The sequence below is a fragment of the Mus musculus genome, chromosome 8 (assembly GCF_000001635.26).
Source record: "Mus musculus strain C57BL/6J chromosome 8, GRCm38.p6 C57BL/6J".
NCBI classification, from domain to species: Eukaryota; Metazoa; Chordata; class Mammalia; order Rodentia; family Muridae; genus Mus; species Mus musculus.
The window spans coordinates 13,704,843-13,723,255 of NC_000074.6; the positions used below are offsets into that span (position 1 = coordinate 13,704,843).

General features: G+C 45.5%; 1 protein-coding gene and 1 long non-coding RNA gene across 6 annotated transcripts in view; one reads left to right on the top strand and one right to left on the bottom strand.

The window, feature by feature from the left end:
* Gm46032 overlaps nt 1-18,413 on the bottom strand; it is a 102,189-nt gene that overhangs the window by 21,975 nt on the left and 61,801 nt on the right. The gene's annotated exons all lie outside the window — the stretch shown is intronic.
* Nucleotides 908-18,413, top strand: part of Cfap97d2 (CFAP97 domain containing 2) — a 38,850-nt gene continuing 21,344 nt past the window's right edge. For 2 of the 5 annotated variants that reach the window (XM_006508821.4, XM_006508820.3), the window contains exon 1: nt 908-1,214. In XM_006508821.4, coding sequence (XP_006508884.1) covers nt 1,125-1,214 — 90 coding nt within the window. In that variant the 5' untranslated portion in view covers nt 908-1,124. The remainder of the gene's footprint in view (nt 1,215-18,413) is intronic. The other 3 variants (XM_030243654.1, XR_001778451.2, NM_001101519.1) reach the window with 3 other exon arrangements.

The following is an 18,413-nucleotide window of genomic DNA, read 5'->3' on the forward strand; positions in this document are numbered from 1 at the left end:
ACCCATGGAAGGAGTTACAGAGACAAAGTTTGGAGCTGAGACAAAAGGATGGACCATCTAGAGACTGCCATATCCAGGGATCCATCCCATAATTAGCCTCCAAACGATGACACCATTGCATACACTAGCAAGCGTTTGTTGCAAGGACTGTGATATAGCTGTCTCTTGTGAGACTAGGTCGGGGCCTAGCAAACACAGAAGTGGATGCTCACAGTCAACTATTGGATGGATCACAGGGCCCCCAATGGAGGAGCTAGAGAAAGTATCCAAGGAGCTAAAGAGATCTGCAACCCTGTAGGTGCAACAATATGAACCAGTACCCCGGAGCTCTTGACTCTAGCTGCATATGTATCAAAAGATGGCCTAGTCGGCCATCACTGGAAAGAGAAGCCCATTGGACAGGCAAACTTTATACGCCCCAGTACAGGGGAATGCCAGGGCCAAAAAAATGGGAATGGGTGGGTAGGGGAGTTGGGGGGGGGAAAGGGGGGGACTTTTGGGATAGCATTGGAAATGTAATTGAGGAAAATACGTAATAAAAAAAAATGACCAAGACTTTGTATAACTGAGCCTCAAGTCAACCGAAGAAGAAGAAAAAGAAAAGAAAATCTTCCACCTGAACTGGAGTTATTGTTATTTTGTTATAAGATTTTTATTACATTTGTAACATTGTTATAAATGATTCGGAAAGAAAGACGGGACCAAAAGTGTTTCTCTTCCTGAAGAAATACAAAGATTAAGAAAGTAAAGAAAGGAAGAGAGTGGCAGGTGGCAGATGACTGTGAAAGAGATGCTGGTTCATTCTAGTCTGTTCTGGCAAAGGAGATGGTCTTTGGCCTCCTTTTTTCTTGTTTTCTTCTGGAGCTGGGAGCTGAGTTGCTCTTCTCCCGACAGCAGCAGTGAGCTAATCAAGACTCAAGACAACCACTGGGGTGGAAGGAGAGTCTAGCTGTCTCTTAGTGCTCTCTCATCTTTTGTTCAAAAGCCTCCAGACTGAACTGGGCTCTCCCCAAGGCCTGGGTGCCATGGCAACCGTCACATGACCCCACAAACAGCTCTGCTGCTGGGGCTGTACTGCTGCTGCCTGCTCCTCTCTGAAGGGACGCTGGAGTTTGTGATCTGAGATGCATAGAGTCCCCCGGCTGACCACCCCGTGGGCTAATAGGGACCTGCAGAGAGCCTGGGAGAAAACCTACCAGGACCACAGGAAAAAGGTAGGAAGACTCCTGGAGCCTCATGCTGGGGTTTGGGGTGCCAGGCAAAGCCCAGGGAAGTCCGGCGTGGATTCAAAAGGTCAGAATGGCAGAGTGTCTTTTTAACTAAAGAAATAGTTTATTTCACGTGTACGAATGTTTTGCTTTCACGTATGTCTGTGTACCGCATGCATACCTAGTGCCCGTGAAGGCCAGAAGGCAGTATATCCCTTGGAATTGAAGTCGAAGACAGTTGTGCGTGCTGGGAATCAAACCCAGATTCTCTGGAAGAACAGTCGGTGCTCGTGACGTTGCTAAGGGTCTCTCCAGCCCCGGGAGGACGGTTCTTAAGAGGACTTATCATTACATCACCAGTGAACAAGATTCCCACCAACTTAGAGTCAAGACCATCCCATTCACAAACACAGGGTGCATTCCTAAGGTACTCAACTTCCCCCAAGTTACTTGAAGCCATCCTATGATAAAAGGACCTGATGTCCACTCCTGGTCCACATTACACGCACCAGAAGGAACCAAAACCTGCCTGCACCTGGAGAGGGGAGAGGCAAGTGCCCACTTCGTCTCCCTGGATAAAGAATGTCACGATGGAGTTCAGCCCAGCTGCCCAGCGTTCTCACTAGGCTAACCACATTTCCTTAGCTGTGCTGGGAACACTGGCAGGAGGACGTTCTTAGATCTGGAAACTTCAGCACTAGGTTGATCCCCTCCACTAATTTTCAACGATTACCCCCAGGTACCAAATCGATAATCAACCCTGTTTCCTTCTGAAGTCTCAGGTGACACCCTAAGAAGTCAGCTCTTTCTGGGCTCACTTGATGCTCCAGCCTCACCCCTCCCTTGCTTGCCTCTCCCCACCTCACCGGCCCCTTGAAGCCCCCACGTAGCACTCCTCCACAGCTCTGTAGAGGTCCTCAGCTTACTTCCTTATGTCTCGTTCCAAGGCCACCTCTGGAGAGAACTTCCTCTGATCCCACTGTAAGAAGCACACCAAGGCCTTCTGCTCTCTTGGCCTTACCACCGTGGTGGTTGCCCAGGTTCATCACGGGGCACCTGTTTCACCTGCTCTGGCCATGCTAGTTGCTGTGGTATTAGGGACCTGAGTAACTATTTAAGCTCTTACTACTCGTTAGGAGGCCAGAGGAAGCAAACCATTGTCTCTCCCAGTGATCTTCCAGCCTAGTCCTGTAGGAACCTTGCTCTTGTTTATCCCAGGGACTGGCCCAAACCCCATGAGATAAGCAGTCACCCTGTGCTTATGTGAGTGTCCAGACTCTGCCCCTAAGACACTGCAACACAAAGATGGTTTAAATGGTCACTGTGGAAGAAGAAAACTGATTGGGCAAATGAGACTCATGGAGGTGAACAGTAGGCTGGAACCCTGAGATGTCTACAAGTATTGGTTTATGGCACAAATACATAAGTCTTTGAAATGTCCCAGAAGCTTATGATTCATTTTTTAAAAGATTTATTTATGTATTTATTTATTTATTTATTTATTTAATGTATATGAGTGCCCTGTCTTCATGCTCGCAAGAAGAGGGCATCAGATTCCATTACAGATGGTTGTGAGCCACCATGTGGTTCCTGGGAATTGAACTCAGGGCCTCTGGAAGTGTAGCCAGTGCTCTTAACCACTGAGCCATCTCTCCAGCCTGTTTGGGGGTTTTTTAGAGAACCTGATATGGCTGTGACCAGCAACAGAGCAAGAACACTGGGGATCCACAGCCTGTCACAAAGGTGACAGTCTATCTGAGAAGGAAAGACAAGAGTCACACAAAGGTGGGAAGGGAAATCACACAAGGTCAAGGAGCCCGTCTTGGACACAACTGATCAAACAGCTAAAACGGGGTGTCGGGAGGAAGCTCACAGTGACTGAGGGCATAGCATAGAAGCCATGCCAGCTGAGAGTGTGGAGAGGTCTGAATGTCAGACAGTGGAGGCTAGGGGCTAGTGTGAAGTACACATAGGCACAAGACAAGGGAAGGGGACTGTTATAGCTAAGGTTTCTATTGATGTGATAAAACATTATGGCCAAAGCAACTGGGGCAAGAAAGGGTTTATTTGGCTTACACTTCCACATCACAGTCCATCATCAAAGGAAGTCAGGGCAGGAACTTAAGCAGAGACTGTGGGAAGCCGTTGCAGAGTGGCAGTTGCAGAGTGGCAGTTGGCTACTGCTGGCCACCACACATACATAGGCAGTGAAGGTTCTTTTGCCAAGACAAGTTAACCAATCAGATGTGAGACACGCCTCTCCTAGGCCTATGTAAGCAGCACCAGTTCTGGGCTCAGGGTCTTTTCGCCTCTACAATCAAGCTCTCCCAATAAACATGTGCAGAAGGATCCTGTTGCAGCGTCGTTCTTCCTGGCCAGTCGAGCGCGCGCAAGAAGAGACCATGGAGGAGCACTGCTGACTGGCTTGCTCTCCATAGCTTGTTCTCCATGGCTTGCTCTTCATGGCTTGCTCAGGCTGCTTTCTTATACAACTCAAGACCACTGCCCAAGGGTGGAACCACCCACAGTAGACTGGGCCTTCCCACATCAATCGTTAATAAAAAACGGTCTACAGAGCTGCCTACAGGCAATCAGAAGGAGGCAATTTCTCAGCTGAGATTCCTCTTCCTAGATGTGTCTAGGTTTGTGCCACGCTGACAAAGAGCCAAGCAGCTCAGGGACAAGGTGAGACAGTGGTCTGGATACCAAGGGCCCTGGTGGGTGAAGACAGGCATGAGCAGGTGGGAGATGGAGGATGAGGAGCGGCAGAGGATGGAGAGCCATCTCTTCCATCCCAGGCACAACCAGTCTGGACAGAATCAACCCGTTTCATGTGAAGAAGAGAGATTTTGGCTGTTCAAGTAGTCAGTGCTAGACTGAGAATCTCTGAGAACACAGTTTGATGAAATAGAGAAAAGAGAATGCTGTACCCCCAGTCTCCACCCTCCGGCCACCAGCCACCAGGCCACCAGCAGCACCGTAGAGCCCCTCCTCAGCCAGCAGCCCCATGGCTCAGCCATCCTTCCGTCCACTGCTTCTTTGGAAAGGTTTCCTTCTCCCTCCTGGTCTGCCTGGCACCCTTCCTCTGATGGGCTTACCCTGCTGCTGGAGGAGCTGCAAACCCAAGGCTGCATTGCTAGAGCCTGTATTTATCTGTTCCTTATGCTCTAACAAGACACCCCAGACTAGACAACTTATAACAGCAGACTTCTGTTTCTTTCTGTCCAAGAGGCTACACATCGAAGATCAAGTCTCTGGACACCTGAGTGTTTGGCAAGAGTGGCTTCCACCATGGCAGCCTCAGTGGGACAAGAGAAAGAAGGGCAGACAGATCTCTGGTGATTATTCTAGAAGGGCTTTAATTTCATTCATGAGGAAAGAGCTGTCATGATTTAATCACTTCACCAAAGGCTCCACTTCTTAATGCCACCGTGGGAAGGATTAAACCCGCGGCATGAATCATAGAAGAACAGAGTCAAACCATAGCAACCTTCAAAACTGAAGTCAAAGAGAACAAAGGACCAAGGAAAAATAAAAATAAAAGCAACCCTGAATTTCCAAACAAGGTGGGACAAGAACAAAGGAGTAGTACACCAGTAATGAAGGTACCGAGAGGAGAAGAGAGGGAGGAAAGGAAGAGGTGATAAGAAGGAACAGTGAGGGACAGGGTCTCCCAGATTCATATCAGACATCATGGCAGAGATCCAAGGAGCCAGAGATGCCATAAAGGATGAGTCTTGAACTATGCATAGGCATATCTTAGTTGAACTTCAGAAAAGCAAGAAAGTAAAGACCCGAGCTCGGGGGTTGGCTAGGTGGCTCACAGGTAAGAAACCTTCTTCCAGGCTCAAATTCAAACCTGAATTTGATTCTTGGCACTGAATGATGGAAGGAGAGAACCAACTCCCACATGTCCTCTGACAGGCTATGGATGGTGTGCGTGCACACAACACACACACACACACACACACACGTAATAAGAAAAGATTAAAATGCAGATAGTAACAGTGACCTGGATTATGTGTGTCTGTGTATACTTCGATGATACAGGAGCAGGAGGGAAGTAACAGGACTCAGTTGTTACAAAGTACGACACTCCTCATGATTCGTGGTAATGTTAATTGAAAATGGACATGGAATAGTTTTAAGTGTATGTGACAAACTGCATGGGAAACAGTTTAAAAAAATCTCTTTAACTGATGTGGCTGGAGAGATGGCTCAGTGGTTAAGACCGCTGGCTGCTCTTGCAGAGAGAGAGGACTTAAGGTCGGCTCCCAGGACCCACATGGAGATTTACAACCTCCTGTAACCCCAGTTCTAGAGCATCTGACGCCCTCTTCTGGCCTCCTCAGGCACCAGATGTTATTAGACGCGTTCTCACGACCGGCCAGGAAGAACACCACAGACCAGAATCTTCTGCGGCAAAGCTTTATTCTTACATCTTCAGGAAAAGAGAGCAAGAAGCAAGAGAGAGCGAGAAGCAAGAGAGCGAAAAAGCAAGAGAGGAGAGAGAACGAAACCCCGTCCCTCTTAAGGAGCATTCTCCTTCGCCTCGGACGTGTCACTCCCTGATTGGCTGCAGCCCATCGGCCGAGTTGACGTCACGGGGAAGGCAGAGCACAAGTAGTCATAAGATACCCTTGGCACATGCGCAGATTATTTGTTTACCACTTAGAACACAGGATGTCAGCGCCATCTTGTAACGGCGAATGTGGGGGCGGCTCCCAACATCTCCCCCTTTTTCTTTTAATAAGAGCAAATAGGCCACCCATATTAATGAGAGTGGAGATAGAGGTCAAATCCCCAGTGTGTAGGTAAAGGAGCCATGTACAGGATTAGCTCTTAGGCTTACAGGCTTTTACCCAGAGCAACCCTGACCTGCTCCCGTGTCGTTTTGCCTGGGGGAAGGGAACTAGGACACTGAACCTTCATGAAAGATGACATGTCTCCCTAGAATAGGCTCATATATGCCGCAGAGCCTTTCCATTGCAGTGCTTAGCCTTGCAACTCTCTCGGGCTGCTGAAGCACACTCACTCTATCTCGTGCAATGAGACTAGCCTCGTGAGATATAAGAGCTGAGTGGCCAGCGACCTATTGCCTAAGCATAGATATATCAGGGGAAGCTCCATGTTCTAGTCCTGCAAGCGCCTGGGCAATAACCACCTTGTCTCTCCTAGTTTAGGCCTTAAGCTTACAGACCAATCAAAGAAGCAACACTAATCCACAGCAAAGTGTATCTCCAAATAATATTAATCCCACCCATTTTTTAAAGAAAGAAAATGCTGAGGAGATCCAATTGGGTAATCCTTTGGTCAGGGACAGGTCCAAGCGCGTGGAGTTGACCTGAATGATGGCAAGCCTCGAAGGGTCTGTTCAAATTCAGCCATCCAATTCTGTAACATATACTGAAAAAGACTTTTTGACAAATTAGCTGCCCTAGTAAATTTAACATACTGAATGGAAATAACACACAATCCCGGAAACTTTTGTTCACATCCCTGCTGAGTTATTTGTCATAATACATCTAGTTGTATCTGGACAAGATCTATGAGTTGATTAACCAGCATGAGACCTCTCTGTATCTTGACATTAGCTGAGGCCTGTTTATCTATGACTGTAGTCACTGAGGCTGACAAAGTGTTAATGGTGTCAGTCATCTGGACCTGTCCAGACAGAACCAAGGCTGTCTGAATTAAGGCCAAACCCAGTTCCTAGTTAGTGGTAAAAAAGCAGGAGAATACTTGAGCATTATACATCACCGTCATTGGGAGTGGAAATGTCGACATTATCCCCCAACGCTGCTCTCTCTTTATTATTGACGCCCTGGACATCACCAAGACGAGGGACATTAGTATTCCCTTGGTCAGTCTGGATTTTTCGGGTGAGTCTTTCTGGTACCCAAAATGGGTTGTCTTCATTCTGTGGGAAAACACAGATAGCTCCCCTGGATCTTATCAAGATAGGATCCGGGCCATACCATTTATTATCAAGGACATTTTTCCATTTAACCATCTCATTGGGCCTATCTGGCTCTGAACAATGACGTTCAGCCGCAGTATGGCCATGAGCATCAATATTTAAAAAATTGAGTGTAAAGAGTGCCAAAGACACCGACACTCTTGGTGCTCGGGGTACAGTCTCCTCAAAAGTTCCCCTCTTCTGTTTTATAAGATAGGCTTTGAGGGTGCGATGCGCACGCTCAACAATACCCTGTCCTTGAGGGTTGTATGGAAGTCCAGTCAGGTGGGTCACGTCCATCTGACGGCAGAACTGTTGGAATTTTTGAGACGTATAAGCTGGTCCATTATCAGTCTTAAGGAGTCTGGGTTTCCCCCAAGCACTCCATGCCTCAAGACAATGTTGAATCACATGTGAGGCTTTTTCTCCGGTTAACGGAGAAGCAAACATGATGCCAGAACATGTGTCAATGGACACATGGAGATATTGAAGTTTTCCAAAGGAAGAAACATGTGTAACATCCATTTGCCAGACCTGTAGAGGTCGAATACCGCGTGGGTTAATTCCCACATGAGGAACTGGCAAGAACTCACAGCAGCTTTGACATTGAGTAACAATGTCACGGGCTTCTTTTCTTGTCAAGGAGAAACGACTGCGTAATGTTTCAGCCGTCACATGAAAATTGTTATGAAAATTTCTTGCAGCCTCTACCGGGGATGATAGGGCAGCAGCCACCACTTTAGTGGCCTTATCTGCCAAATCATTTCCCAGAGCCATGGGGCCAGGTAGGCCTGAATGGGCTCTAACATGAGTAATATAAACAGGAGATCCTCTAGATAACAAAACTAATTGTATCTGCTGAAAAATATTGGCAACTCTACTGGAAGGCTTAATCACTCCAGCCACTTCTAAAAGATTTACTGCATTTACCACATAACAGGAATCTGACACAATATTAAGGGGTTTTAAAAAGGTTTTTAAAACTTCTAAGACCACTAAACATTCTACCACTTGAGGTGAATTTTCATTATATTGTTTGGATACCACTTTACCATTAGCCACATAGGCACCTATGCCAGTTTTTGATCCATCAGTATATACCACAATCCCATTTTTTAAGTGGGTTTCTTACTGTTATTTGTGGAAACACAACAGATTGATTTTGGGCAAACTGTAAGATTGGATGTTTTGGATAATGGTTATCTATTTTTCCTGAAAAGGAGGTAACTAAAACTGCCCAATCATTAGATGCGGCTGCCAAGGTTTGAACCTGTGCAGCGGTATAAGGTACAATTAAAAGATATGGACTTTGCCCAAAGTGGGTGATTGCTGCTTTTAGGCCTTTAAGGGCAAGCTGTGCAATTGCATCAGGATACCAATCTATTATTTTAGCTGGGGATACGTTTGGATGGATCCACAACAATGGCCCATTCTGCCACAAAACTGCAGTTGGCAATTGTGCTGTCTTAAAGACACACAAACTGAAAGGCTGCGAATCCTCAATACGTTGTAATTGTGCATTCTGTAAGGCTTTTTCCACTTTTTGTAAGGCCTGGTTAGCAGCTAGAGTAAGAGTCCTAGGGGAGGAGATATGAGGATCTCCTTCTAAAATACTAAACAAAGGCCTTAATTCAGCAGAAGGAATCTTTAAAAAGGGTCTGAGCCAATTAATATCTCCCAACAGCTTTTGAAAATCATTTAAGGTATGGAGGTGATCTCTTCTTATCTCTACCTTTTGGGGCACAATCTTATCTGGGGACACCACAGAGCCCAAGAATTGTCCTGTATCAGAAATTTGGACCTTTTCTGTGGCTATCTGTAAACCCCACTGACTTAAAGTTTTAAGTAGAAAAGGATATGCCTTTTGTAGCATGGTAAGGTCTTTATGGCACAGGAGGATGTCATCCATGTAAAGGAGCAAAATTAAAGAGGGGAATTGTTCCCTCATTGGCAAAAGAGCTTTTTGCACATAAAGCTGGCACATTGTAGGACTATTGGACATCCCCTGTGGTAAGACCTTCCATTGATACCTCTTATCAGGTTTAGCAGAATAAGCTCTCTGACCCGTTAACAAGTCAAAAGTCCAATCTCTCTGCTCTGGAGTTAAAGCAGCAGCGTTTGCTCGGGCCTGCGCCTGTGCCGCCTCCTGCCACAGAGCTCGCCATTCCACATATTTGGCCATACTAGGGAGAGCGGCTTTTGCAATCATTTGCCAGTCGGCAGGAGTTAGTGCCATGCTGGCAAGCCTGTCTAACTGCACCAAGGTAAAATTAGCATTGATTCCATATTTAATCTGCACATATTCTACCGGAGCGTGGACACGCCCACCCTCGGCTCCTTCAAAGACTGGAAATGCCTGTTGTATTTTCCTTTGTTCCTCTCGGGGAATGAATGAGTCTGCGCACTGCCTTTCTGCGCACTGCCTCTCTGCGCATTGCTGACGCACTACGGGCTGACGCACTACGCAGGGCGGGGACTCCGCATAGGGCGGGAGTGCACCTGGTAGCCGATTGCCCTGAGGCCAATTAGCAAACTGGCCTTCGCCAGCCGCTTTTGGCTTTTTTCTTGACCGATTAGCTGGCTGGTAATGGGCTGCTTCTTCCTCCCAGTCTGTTTCCTCAGAGGAGGATTCTTCATCTGCTTCAGAACTACTAAGAGCTGGCTTCCTGAGCTCATCTAGTGACGAGTATCTCCTAGAGACCTCCGCTAATCGATCTTTTTTCTTCTCCCTTTTTCCTCTTTTTCTTCTAATCTCTCTCCAGGTATTCCTACCTAACCTTAACTTTTCCTCGGGTTCAAGACCCTTGGAAAGGCCTGTATACTTACCGTTTCTCCTTGTTCCTACTCTCTCTCTCCGCTTTACTTCTGATAGACTGTCCTGAATTTCCTCTAGAATTTTCAGCCCTGCCTTAACCACTATATAACATGTGAAAAGGAACAAAAGGGCTCCTAACACTAGAAAAAATTCAAGGCCAAACATTTTCCACTTTACTTCTGATAGACTGTCCTGAATTTCCTTAGAAAGTTCAAGATCAGACTTACCTCGTTCCCCAGCTGAAAAGTTCTGAATTCATACAGTTGAATCCTTCTTAACAGTCTGCTTTACGGGAACCTTTATCACCGTCGTTCCCCAGCTGATGAGTTCTGAATTCGGCAGTTGAATCCTTCTCAACAGTCTGCTTTACGGGAACCTTTATCACCGTCGTTCCCCAGCTGATGAGTTCTGAATTCGGCAGTTGAATCCTTCTCAACAGTCTGTGTTACGGGAACCTTATAACCTTGATTCGCAGTTCTGGTTCTGGAATGAAGTATCCCTCCTGCGCCAGTCCGGAGTTTTTTCTCGTCCCGGATTTTCTCGTCCCGGAATTCGGCACCAATTGTTATTAGACGCGTTCTCACGACCGGCCAGGAAGAACACCACAGACCAGAATCTTCTGCGGCAAAGCTTTATTCTTACATCTTCAGGAAAAGAGAGCAAGAAGCAAGAGAGAGCGAGAAGCAAGAGAGCGAAAAAGCAAGAGAGGAGAGAGAACGAAACCCCGTCCCTCTTAAGGAGCATTCTCCTTCGCCTCGGACGTGTCACTCCCTGATTGGCTGCAGCCCATCGGCCGAGTTGACGTCACGGGGAAGGCAGAGCACAAGTAGTCATAAGATACCCTTGGCACATGCGCAGATTATTTGTTTACCACTTAGAACACAGGATGTCAGCGCCATCTTGTAACGGCGAATGTGGGGGCGGCTCCCAACAACCAGATACACTTGCAGTATGCATACGCACATGCAGGCAAAACATTCATACACATAAAATAAAATACATATTTTTAATCTCAAATAAAGTGAGAAAAGGCAGAAAGCTAGTATAAAACCAAAAAAATAAGGAGCAAAGGACTAAGTTGATGGATAGACACAGCAAATGTAATAATGAATCCAATTGTAACAACAAACACTTTGTATGTCTATAGCCTAAATCAGCGGTTCGCAACCTCCCTAATGCTGCAACCCCCTAATACAGTTCCTCACGTTGTGGTGACCCCCAACCATAACATTATTTTCATTGCTACTTCGTAACTATAATTTTGCTCCTGTTATGAATTGTGATATAAATATCTTTGAAGATAGAAGTTTGACAAAGGGGTCGTGACCCCAGGATGAGATCTGCTGGTCTAAATGGACCAACTAAGGGACAGAAATGGAGACCCCTGAGAGCATCAGCAGAAGGGTCTTGCCGCCCAGCCCAGGACCTGAGCTTGAGTTCCTGGAGCCCTCATGGAGAGAGGGACAAACCAACTTCTGCACACTATCACACATCAGTAGGTAAATAAATGTTTACAAATGCAAATTATCAATGTAGATCAAAAATATAGTTAACCATATCTTTGTTGACTGTAGAAACTCACTTCAGTATAGAGTTGTATAGATTACAAATAAATGCATGGAAAAGAATACAGCGTCTTAACGTTGATTAAGGGAAACGAGGACAACTTTAAAAACAAAGAATCTTACTAAGGATTTGAAAATTCTTGCAGAAGGGCAAGGGGGCGGGCTAGCCCTTCAAAAAGGTAGTAGTCCTTAACATGTATGCGGCTGGCAATAGCATGTCACACTACCTAGAGCAGAGAGAGAACTGCAAGAGAAAGTTCTGAGTTGTAAGGCGAGGGCAACAGAAGGGTGGTGGAGGCTGAGAGGGATCACGGTGCGTTTATACGCATGTGCGCAAACATCTGCCATTCAACGTGTGCTGGGTTTAAAAGTGGGAAGAGGGAGAAAGACATGGTTCTGCCATCGCAGCTGGAGATGTTAATGCCTCCCGTCAGAAACAGATCGCCAGGCAGAAAATCAGTAAGGAAATATTTGAACTCGGTTAACACTATCAGTCCGTCAGATTGAAATCCATAGATGACTCCACTCAATAGCAACATAATATGCATTTTCCTCAAGATCATCTAGAATGTTTGCTAATACAGACCACATCCCAGCCCATAAAACACACCTCAGTAAACCTCAAATCACCGTGGGATTGAGCTAGAAAAGAGTAATAGGAAGGTAACTGGAGAAATTTCCAAACATGAGAAATTAAACACTATATTTGAAAGTAACCCATGGGTTAAGGAAGATAAGAGAAATGTGTAGACGAATACTTTCCATTTAGTGTGTGTGTGTGTGTGTGTGTGTGTGTGTGTGTGTGTGTGCGCGCGCGCGTGTGCGCATGCGTGCACACCTGCACATCTGTATGTGCTTGCAGGAGCTGGTTCTCACTCTCCATCATGGACCCCAGGTCATCAAGCTTGGTGACAAGTGGCTCTATCCACTGCGCCATCTTGCCAGCCCTCCAAAGTAAACTTGTAAATGTTTTGAACTAAGTAAAAATGAAACACAGCTTCTCAAAATGTGTGAGATGTGATGAAAACGGCGTCGAAGGGGAACCTGCAGCACTGGGGGCATAGGTTTGCAAAAGGAGGAACAAGCTGGGCCTGGTGGCACGTGCCTTTAATCTCAGCACTTGGGTGGCAGAGGCAGGAGGGTCCGAGTTCAAGGCCAGACTGTTCTACATAGCAAGTTCCAGGCCAGCCATGGTCACATAATGAGACCTTGCCAGAAAAAGACAAGGGTTGGGGGAGTTAAATACAAAGTTAGGCAACATAGAGAAATGAGCAAATCAGGAAATTAAATGAGAGAACCGGGGCCACAAACACACATGAAATGGTACACGCACCTGTCTCTGGTATACTATGTGAGAAAGAAAAGAGACAGTTCAGCGAGCATGGGCACAGGCTGGGGTACACCAGGGGCAGAGCACTTAACTGGCAAGTGCAAGGTCCTGGGTTTGATTCCCGATACAACAAAAACCGGAGACTTTGAAAAAGGCCTACATCTATTAAAATATTGAATAAACAATTCATGGAAATCTCGGAGGCCAGATGGGTTTGCTAATCAATTTTGCCAGATATTTAAGGAAGAGGTTGGGCTAATTCTCTATGGTCTCTTTCCTAGAAACAGAAAGATTTCCTAATCCTTCTCATAAGGCCAGTGTTACTCGGTAACCCAAACCAGGTAGAGACGTTATAAGAAAATCACAGACCAATAACAAATGGATATAGATGTAAAAATCTCAACAAAGCACTACAAAATAGAACCCAACATTGTTTTAAAAAGTATATACCACAACCGACTGGGATTCATCTCCAGTATGCAAAGATGGGTGATTATTCAAATAGCAATTAATATAACCCATTATACAACAGGAGAAAGTGAAGAGAGGGAAAGGAAGGAAGGAAGGGGGAAGGAAAGAAGGAAGGGGGAAGGAAGTTAAATCACAATCAAGTTGGAGGACTAGAGATAGCTGTCTTAAAGGCATACTTTGAAACTATAGTCATCAGAATGTTATGGCATTGCTCAAAGAAGAGTCAACTAGATCAGGGTATAGAATAAGGAACCAGAAATAAGCACACATAATTATAATCACATAATATTTCACAAAAAGTCAAAAGCAATACATTGGACAAAAAAACAATCTTTTCAATAAGTAGTATTGAGCCAACTAAACATCTGTGTGCAGTCGTCGTCGTCGTCATCGTCGTCGTCATCGTCGACGTAGTAATCTAGACTCAGAACCTGCAACTCTCACAAATATTAAGTAAAAAATTTGCCATATGTCTAAATGTAAAATGCAAAGCCATCACACTTCTAGAAGATAAACATGGAAATTCAATGACCTTTGGAATAGGGATAATTTGTATACAAACCAAAGAAAGGTGTAGTTCATGAAAGAAATAACAGACAAACTGGGCTTCATCAAAATTAAAAAAAAAATGCTTCCACACTGTGGAAAACAATGTTGGGAGAGACAAACATGGAGAAAGGCTTGTAAAACATGCATATGATAGTTGATGCTTTCCAGAATGTACAAATAACCCTTAAAACTCAACACTGAGAAAACAATCGAACTTAAATATTGGGCTTAAAGACTGAACAGACAGCCCCAGACCATATATGCAGACAATATGAGGCTATAAGAAAACGCCCCACATCATTTCATGTGGAAAAGATAGATTAAAGCGATAATTAGACAGCATTACACTCCCATTAGAATCCCCATGCCCCAGGAACCTCCACATGGCATCTATTAGAAGCCTCCACCAGACTGTCCCCTGGGTCCTTAATGATGCTCCCTTACACAGGCGTGCATGATCAAGTCACTAAGCACTGGGGACCAGCTTAACCTTCACCCCTCCTCTCCTAAGAGGGGTAGAGGACTGGGACCAGAACTTCTAGCTCTCTACAATTCCACGATCAGTTGTTGGGAGCCGCCCCCACATTCGCCGTTACAAGATGGCGCTGACATCCTGTGTTCTAAGTGGTAAACAAATAATCTGCGCATGTGCCAAGGGTATCTTATGACTACTTGTGCTCTGCCTTCCCCGTGACGTCAACTCGGCCGATGGGCTGCAGCCAATCAGGGAGTGACACGTCCGAGGCGAAGGAGAATGCTCCTTAAGAGGGACGGGGTTTTCGTTTTCTCTCTCTCTTGCTTCTTGCTCTTTTTTCCTGAAGATGTAAGAATAAAGCTTTGCCGCAGAAGATTCTGGTCTGTGGTGTTCTTCCTGGCCGGTCGTGAGAACGCGTCTAATAACAATTGGTGCCGAATTCCGGGACGAGAAAATCCGGGACGAGAAAAAACTCCGGACTGGCGCAGGAGGGATACTTCATTCCAGAACCAGAACTGCGAATCAAGGTTATAAGGTTCCCGTAACACAGACTGTTGAGAAGGATTCAACTGCCGAATTCAGAACTCATCAGCTGGGGAACGACGGTGATAAAGGTTCCCGTAAAGCAGACTGTTGAGAAGGATTCAACTGCCGAATTCAGAACTCATCAGCTGGGGAACGGAAGTGAGAAATGGCTTTACCAGGTATGTTTGGCCTTGAACTTTTTCTAGTGTTAGGAGCCCTTTTGTTCCTTTTCACATGTTATATAGTGCTTAAGGCAGGGCTAAAAATTCTAGAGGAAATTCAGGACAGTCTATCAGAAGTAAAGCGGAGAGAGAGAGTAGGAACAAGGAGAAACGGTAAGTATACAGGCCTTTCCAAGGGTCTTGAACCCGAGGAAAAGTTAAGGTTAGGTAGGAATACCTGGAGAGAGATTAGAAGAAAAAGAGGAAAAAGGGAGAAGAAAAAAGATCGATTAGCGGAGGTCTCTAGGAGATACTCGTCACTAGATGAGCTCAGGAAGCCAGCTCTTAGTAGTTCTGAAGCAGATGAAGAATCCTCCTCTGAGGAAACAGACTGGGAGGAAGAAGCAGCCCATTACCAGCCAGCTAATCGGTCAAGAAAAAAGCCAAAAGCGGCTGGCGAAGGCCAGTTTGCTAATTGGCCTCAGGGCAATCGGCTACCAGGTGCACTCCCGCCCTATGCGGAGTCCCCGCCCTGCGTAGTGCGTCAGCCCGTAGTGCGTCAGCAATGCGCAGAGAGGCAGTGCGCAGAAAGGCAGTGCGCAGACTCATTCATTCCCCGAGAGGAACAAAGGAAAATACAACAGGCATTTCCAGTCTTTGAAGGAGCCGAGGGTGGGCGTGTCCACGCTCCGGTAGAATATGTGCAGATTAAATATGGAATCAATGCTAATTTTACCTTGGTGCAGTTAGACAGGCTTGCCAGCATGGCACTAACTCCTGCCGACTGGCAAATGATTGCAAAAGCCGCTCTCCCTAGTATGGCCAAATATGTGGAATGGCGAGCTCTGTGGCAGGAGGCGGCACAGGCGCAGGCCCGAGCAAACGCTGCTGCTTTAACTCCAGAGCAGAGAGATTGGACTTTTGACTTGTTAACGGGTCAGAGAGCTTATTCTGCTAAACCTGATAAGAGGTATCAATGGAAGGTCTTACCACAGGGGATGTCCAATAGTCCTACAATGTGCCAGCTTTATATACAAAAAGCTCTTTTGCCAGTGAGGGAACAATTCCCCTCTTTAATTTTGCTCCTTTACATGGATGACATCCTCCTGTGCCATAAAGACCTTACCATGCTACAAAAGGCATATCCTTTTCTACTTAAAACTTTAAGTCAGTGGGGTTTACAGATAGCCACAGAAAAGGTCCAAATTTCTGATACAGGACAATTCTTGGGCTCTGTGGTGTCCCCAGATAAGATTGTGCCCCAAAAGGTAGAGATAAGAAGAGATCACCTCCATACCTTAAATGATTTTCAAAAGCTGTTGGGAGATATTAATTGGCTCAGACCCTTTTTAAAGATTCCTTCTGCTGAATTAAGGCCTTTGTTTAGTATTTTAGAAGGAGATCCTCATATCTCCTCCCCTAGGACTCTTACTCTAGCTGCTAACCAGGCCTTACAAAAAGTGGAAAAAGCCTTACAGAATGCACAATTACAACGTATTGAGGATTCGCAGCCTTTCAGTTTGTGTGTCTTTAAGACAGCACAATTGCCAACTGCAGTTTTGTGGCAGAATGGGCCATTGTTGTGGATCCATCCAAACGTATCCCCAGCTAAAATAATAGATTGGTATCCTGATGCAATTGCACAGCTTGCCCTTAAAGGCCTAAAAGCAGCAATCACCCACTTTGGGCAAAGTCCATATCTTTTAATTGTACCTTATACCGCTGCACAGGTTCAAACCTTGGCAGCCGCATCTAATGATTGGGCAGTTTTAGTTACCTCCTTTTCAGGAAAAATAGATAACCATTATCCAAAACATCCAATCTTACAGTTTGCCCAAAATCAATCTGTTGTGTTTCCACAAATAACAGTAAGAAACCCACTTAAAAATGGGATTGTGGTATATACTGATGGATCAAAAACTGGCATAGGTGCCTATGTGGCTAATGGTAAAGTGGTATCCAAACAATATAATGAAAATTCACCTCAAGTGGTAGAATGTTTAGTGGTCTTAGAAGTTTTAAAAACCTTTTTAAAACCCCTTAATATTGTGTCAGATTCCTATTATGTGGTTAATGCAGTAAATCTTTTAGAAGTGGCTGGAGTGATTAAGCCTTCCAGTAGAGTTGCCAATATTTTTCAGCAGATACAATTAGTTTTGTTATCTAGAAGATCTCCTGTTTATATTACTCATGTTAGAGCCCATTCAGGCCTACCTGGCCCCATGGCTCTGGGAAATGATTTGGCAGATAAGGCCACTAAAGTGGTGGCTGCTGCCCTATCATCCCCGGTAGAGGCTGCAAGAAATTTTCATAACAATTTTCATGTGACGGCTGAAACATTACGCAGTCGTTTCTCCTTGACAAGAAAAGAAGCCCGTGACATTGTTACTCAATGTCAAAGCTGCTGTGAGTTCTTGCCAGTTCCTCATGTGGGAATTAACCCACGCGGTATTCGACCTCTACAGGTCTGGCAAATGGATGTTACACATGTTTCTTCCTTTGGAAAACTTCAATATCTCCATGTGTCCATTGACACATGTTCTGGCATCATGTTTGCTTCTCCGTTAACCGGAGAAAAAGCCTCACATGTGATTCAACATTGTCTTGAGGCATGGAGTGCTTGGGGGAAACCCAGACTCCTTAAGACTGATAATGGACCAGCTTATACGTCCCAAAAATTTCAGCAGTTCTGCCGTCAGATGGACGTAACCCACCTGACTGGACTTCCGTACAACCCTCAAGGACAGGGTATTGTTGAGCGTGCGCATCGCACCCTCAAAGCCTATCTTATAAAACAGAAGAGGGGAACTTTTGAGGAGACTGTACCCCGAGCACCAAGAGTGTCGGTGTCTTTGGCACTCTTTACACTCAATTTTTTAAATATTGATGCTCATGGCCATACTGCGGCTGAACGTCATTGTTCAGAGCCAGATAGGCCCAATGAGATGGTTAAATGGAAAAATGTCCTTGATAATAAATGGTATGGCCCGGATCCTATCTTGATAAGATCCAGGGGAGCTATCTGTGTTTTCCCACAGAATGAAGACAACCCATTTTGGGTACCAGAAAGACTCACCCGAAAAATCCAGACTGACCAAGGGAATACTAATGTCCCTCGTCTTGGTGATGTCCAGGGCGTCAATAATAAAGAGAGAGCAGCGTTGGGGGATAATGTCGACATTTCCACTCCCAATGACGGTGATGTATAATGCTCAAGTATTCTCCTGCTTTTTTACCACTAACTAGGAACTGGGTTTGGCCTTAATTCAGACAGCCTTGGCTCTGTCTGGACTTGTCCAGATACAACTAGATGTATTATGACAAATAACTCAGCAGGGATGTGAACAAAAGTTTC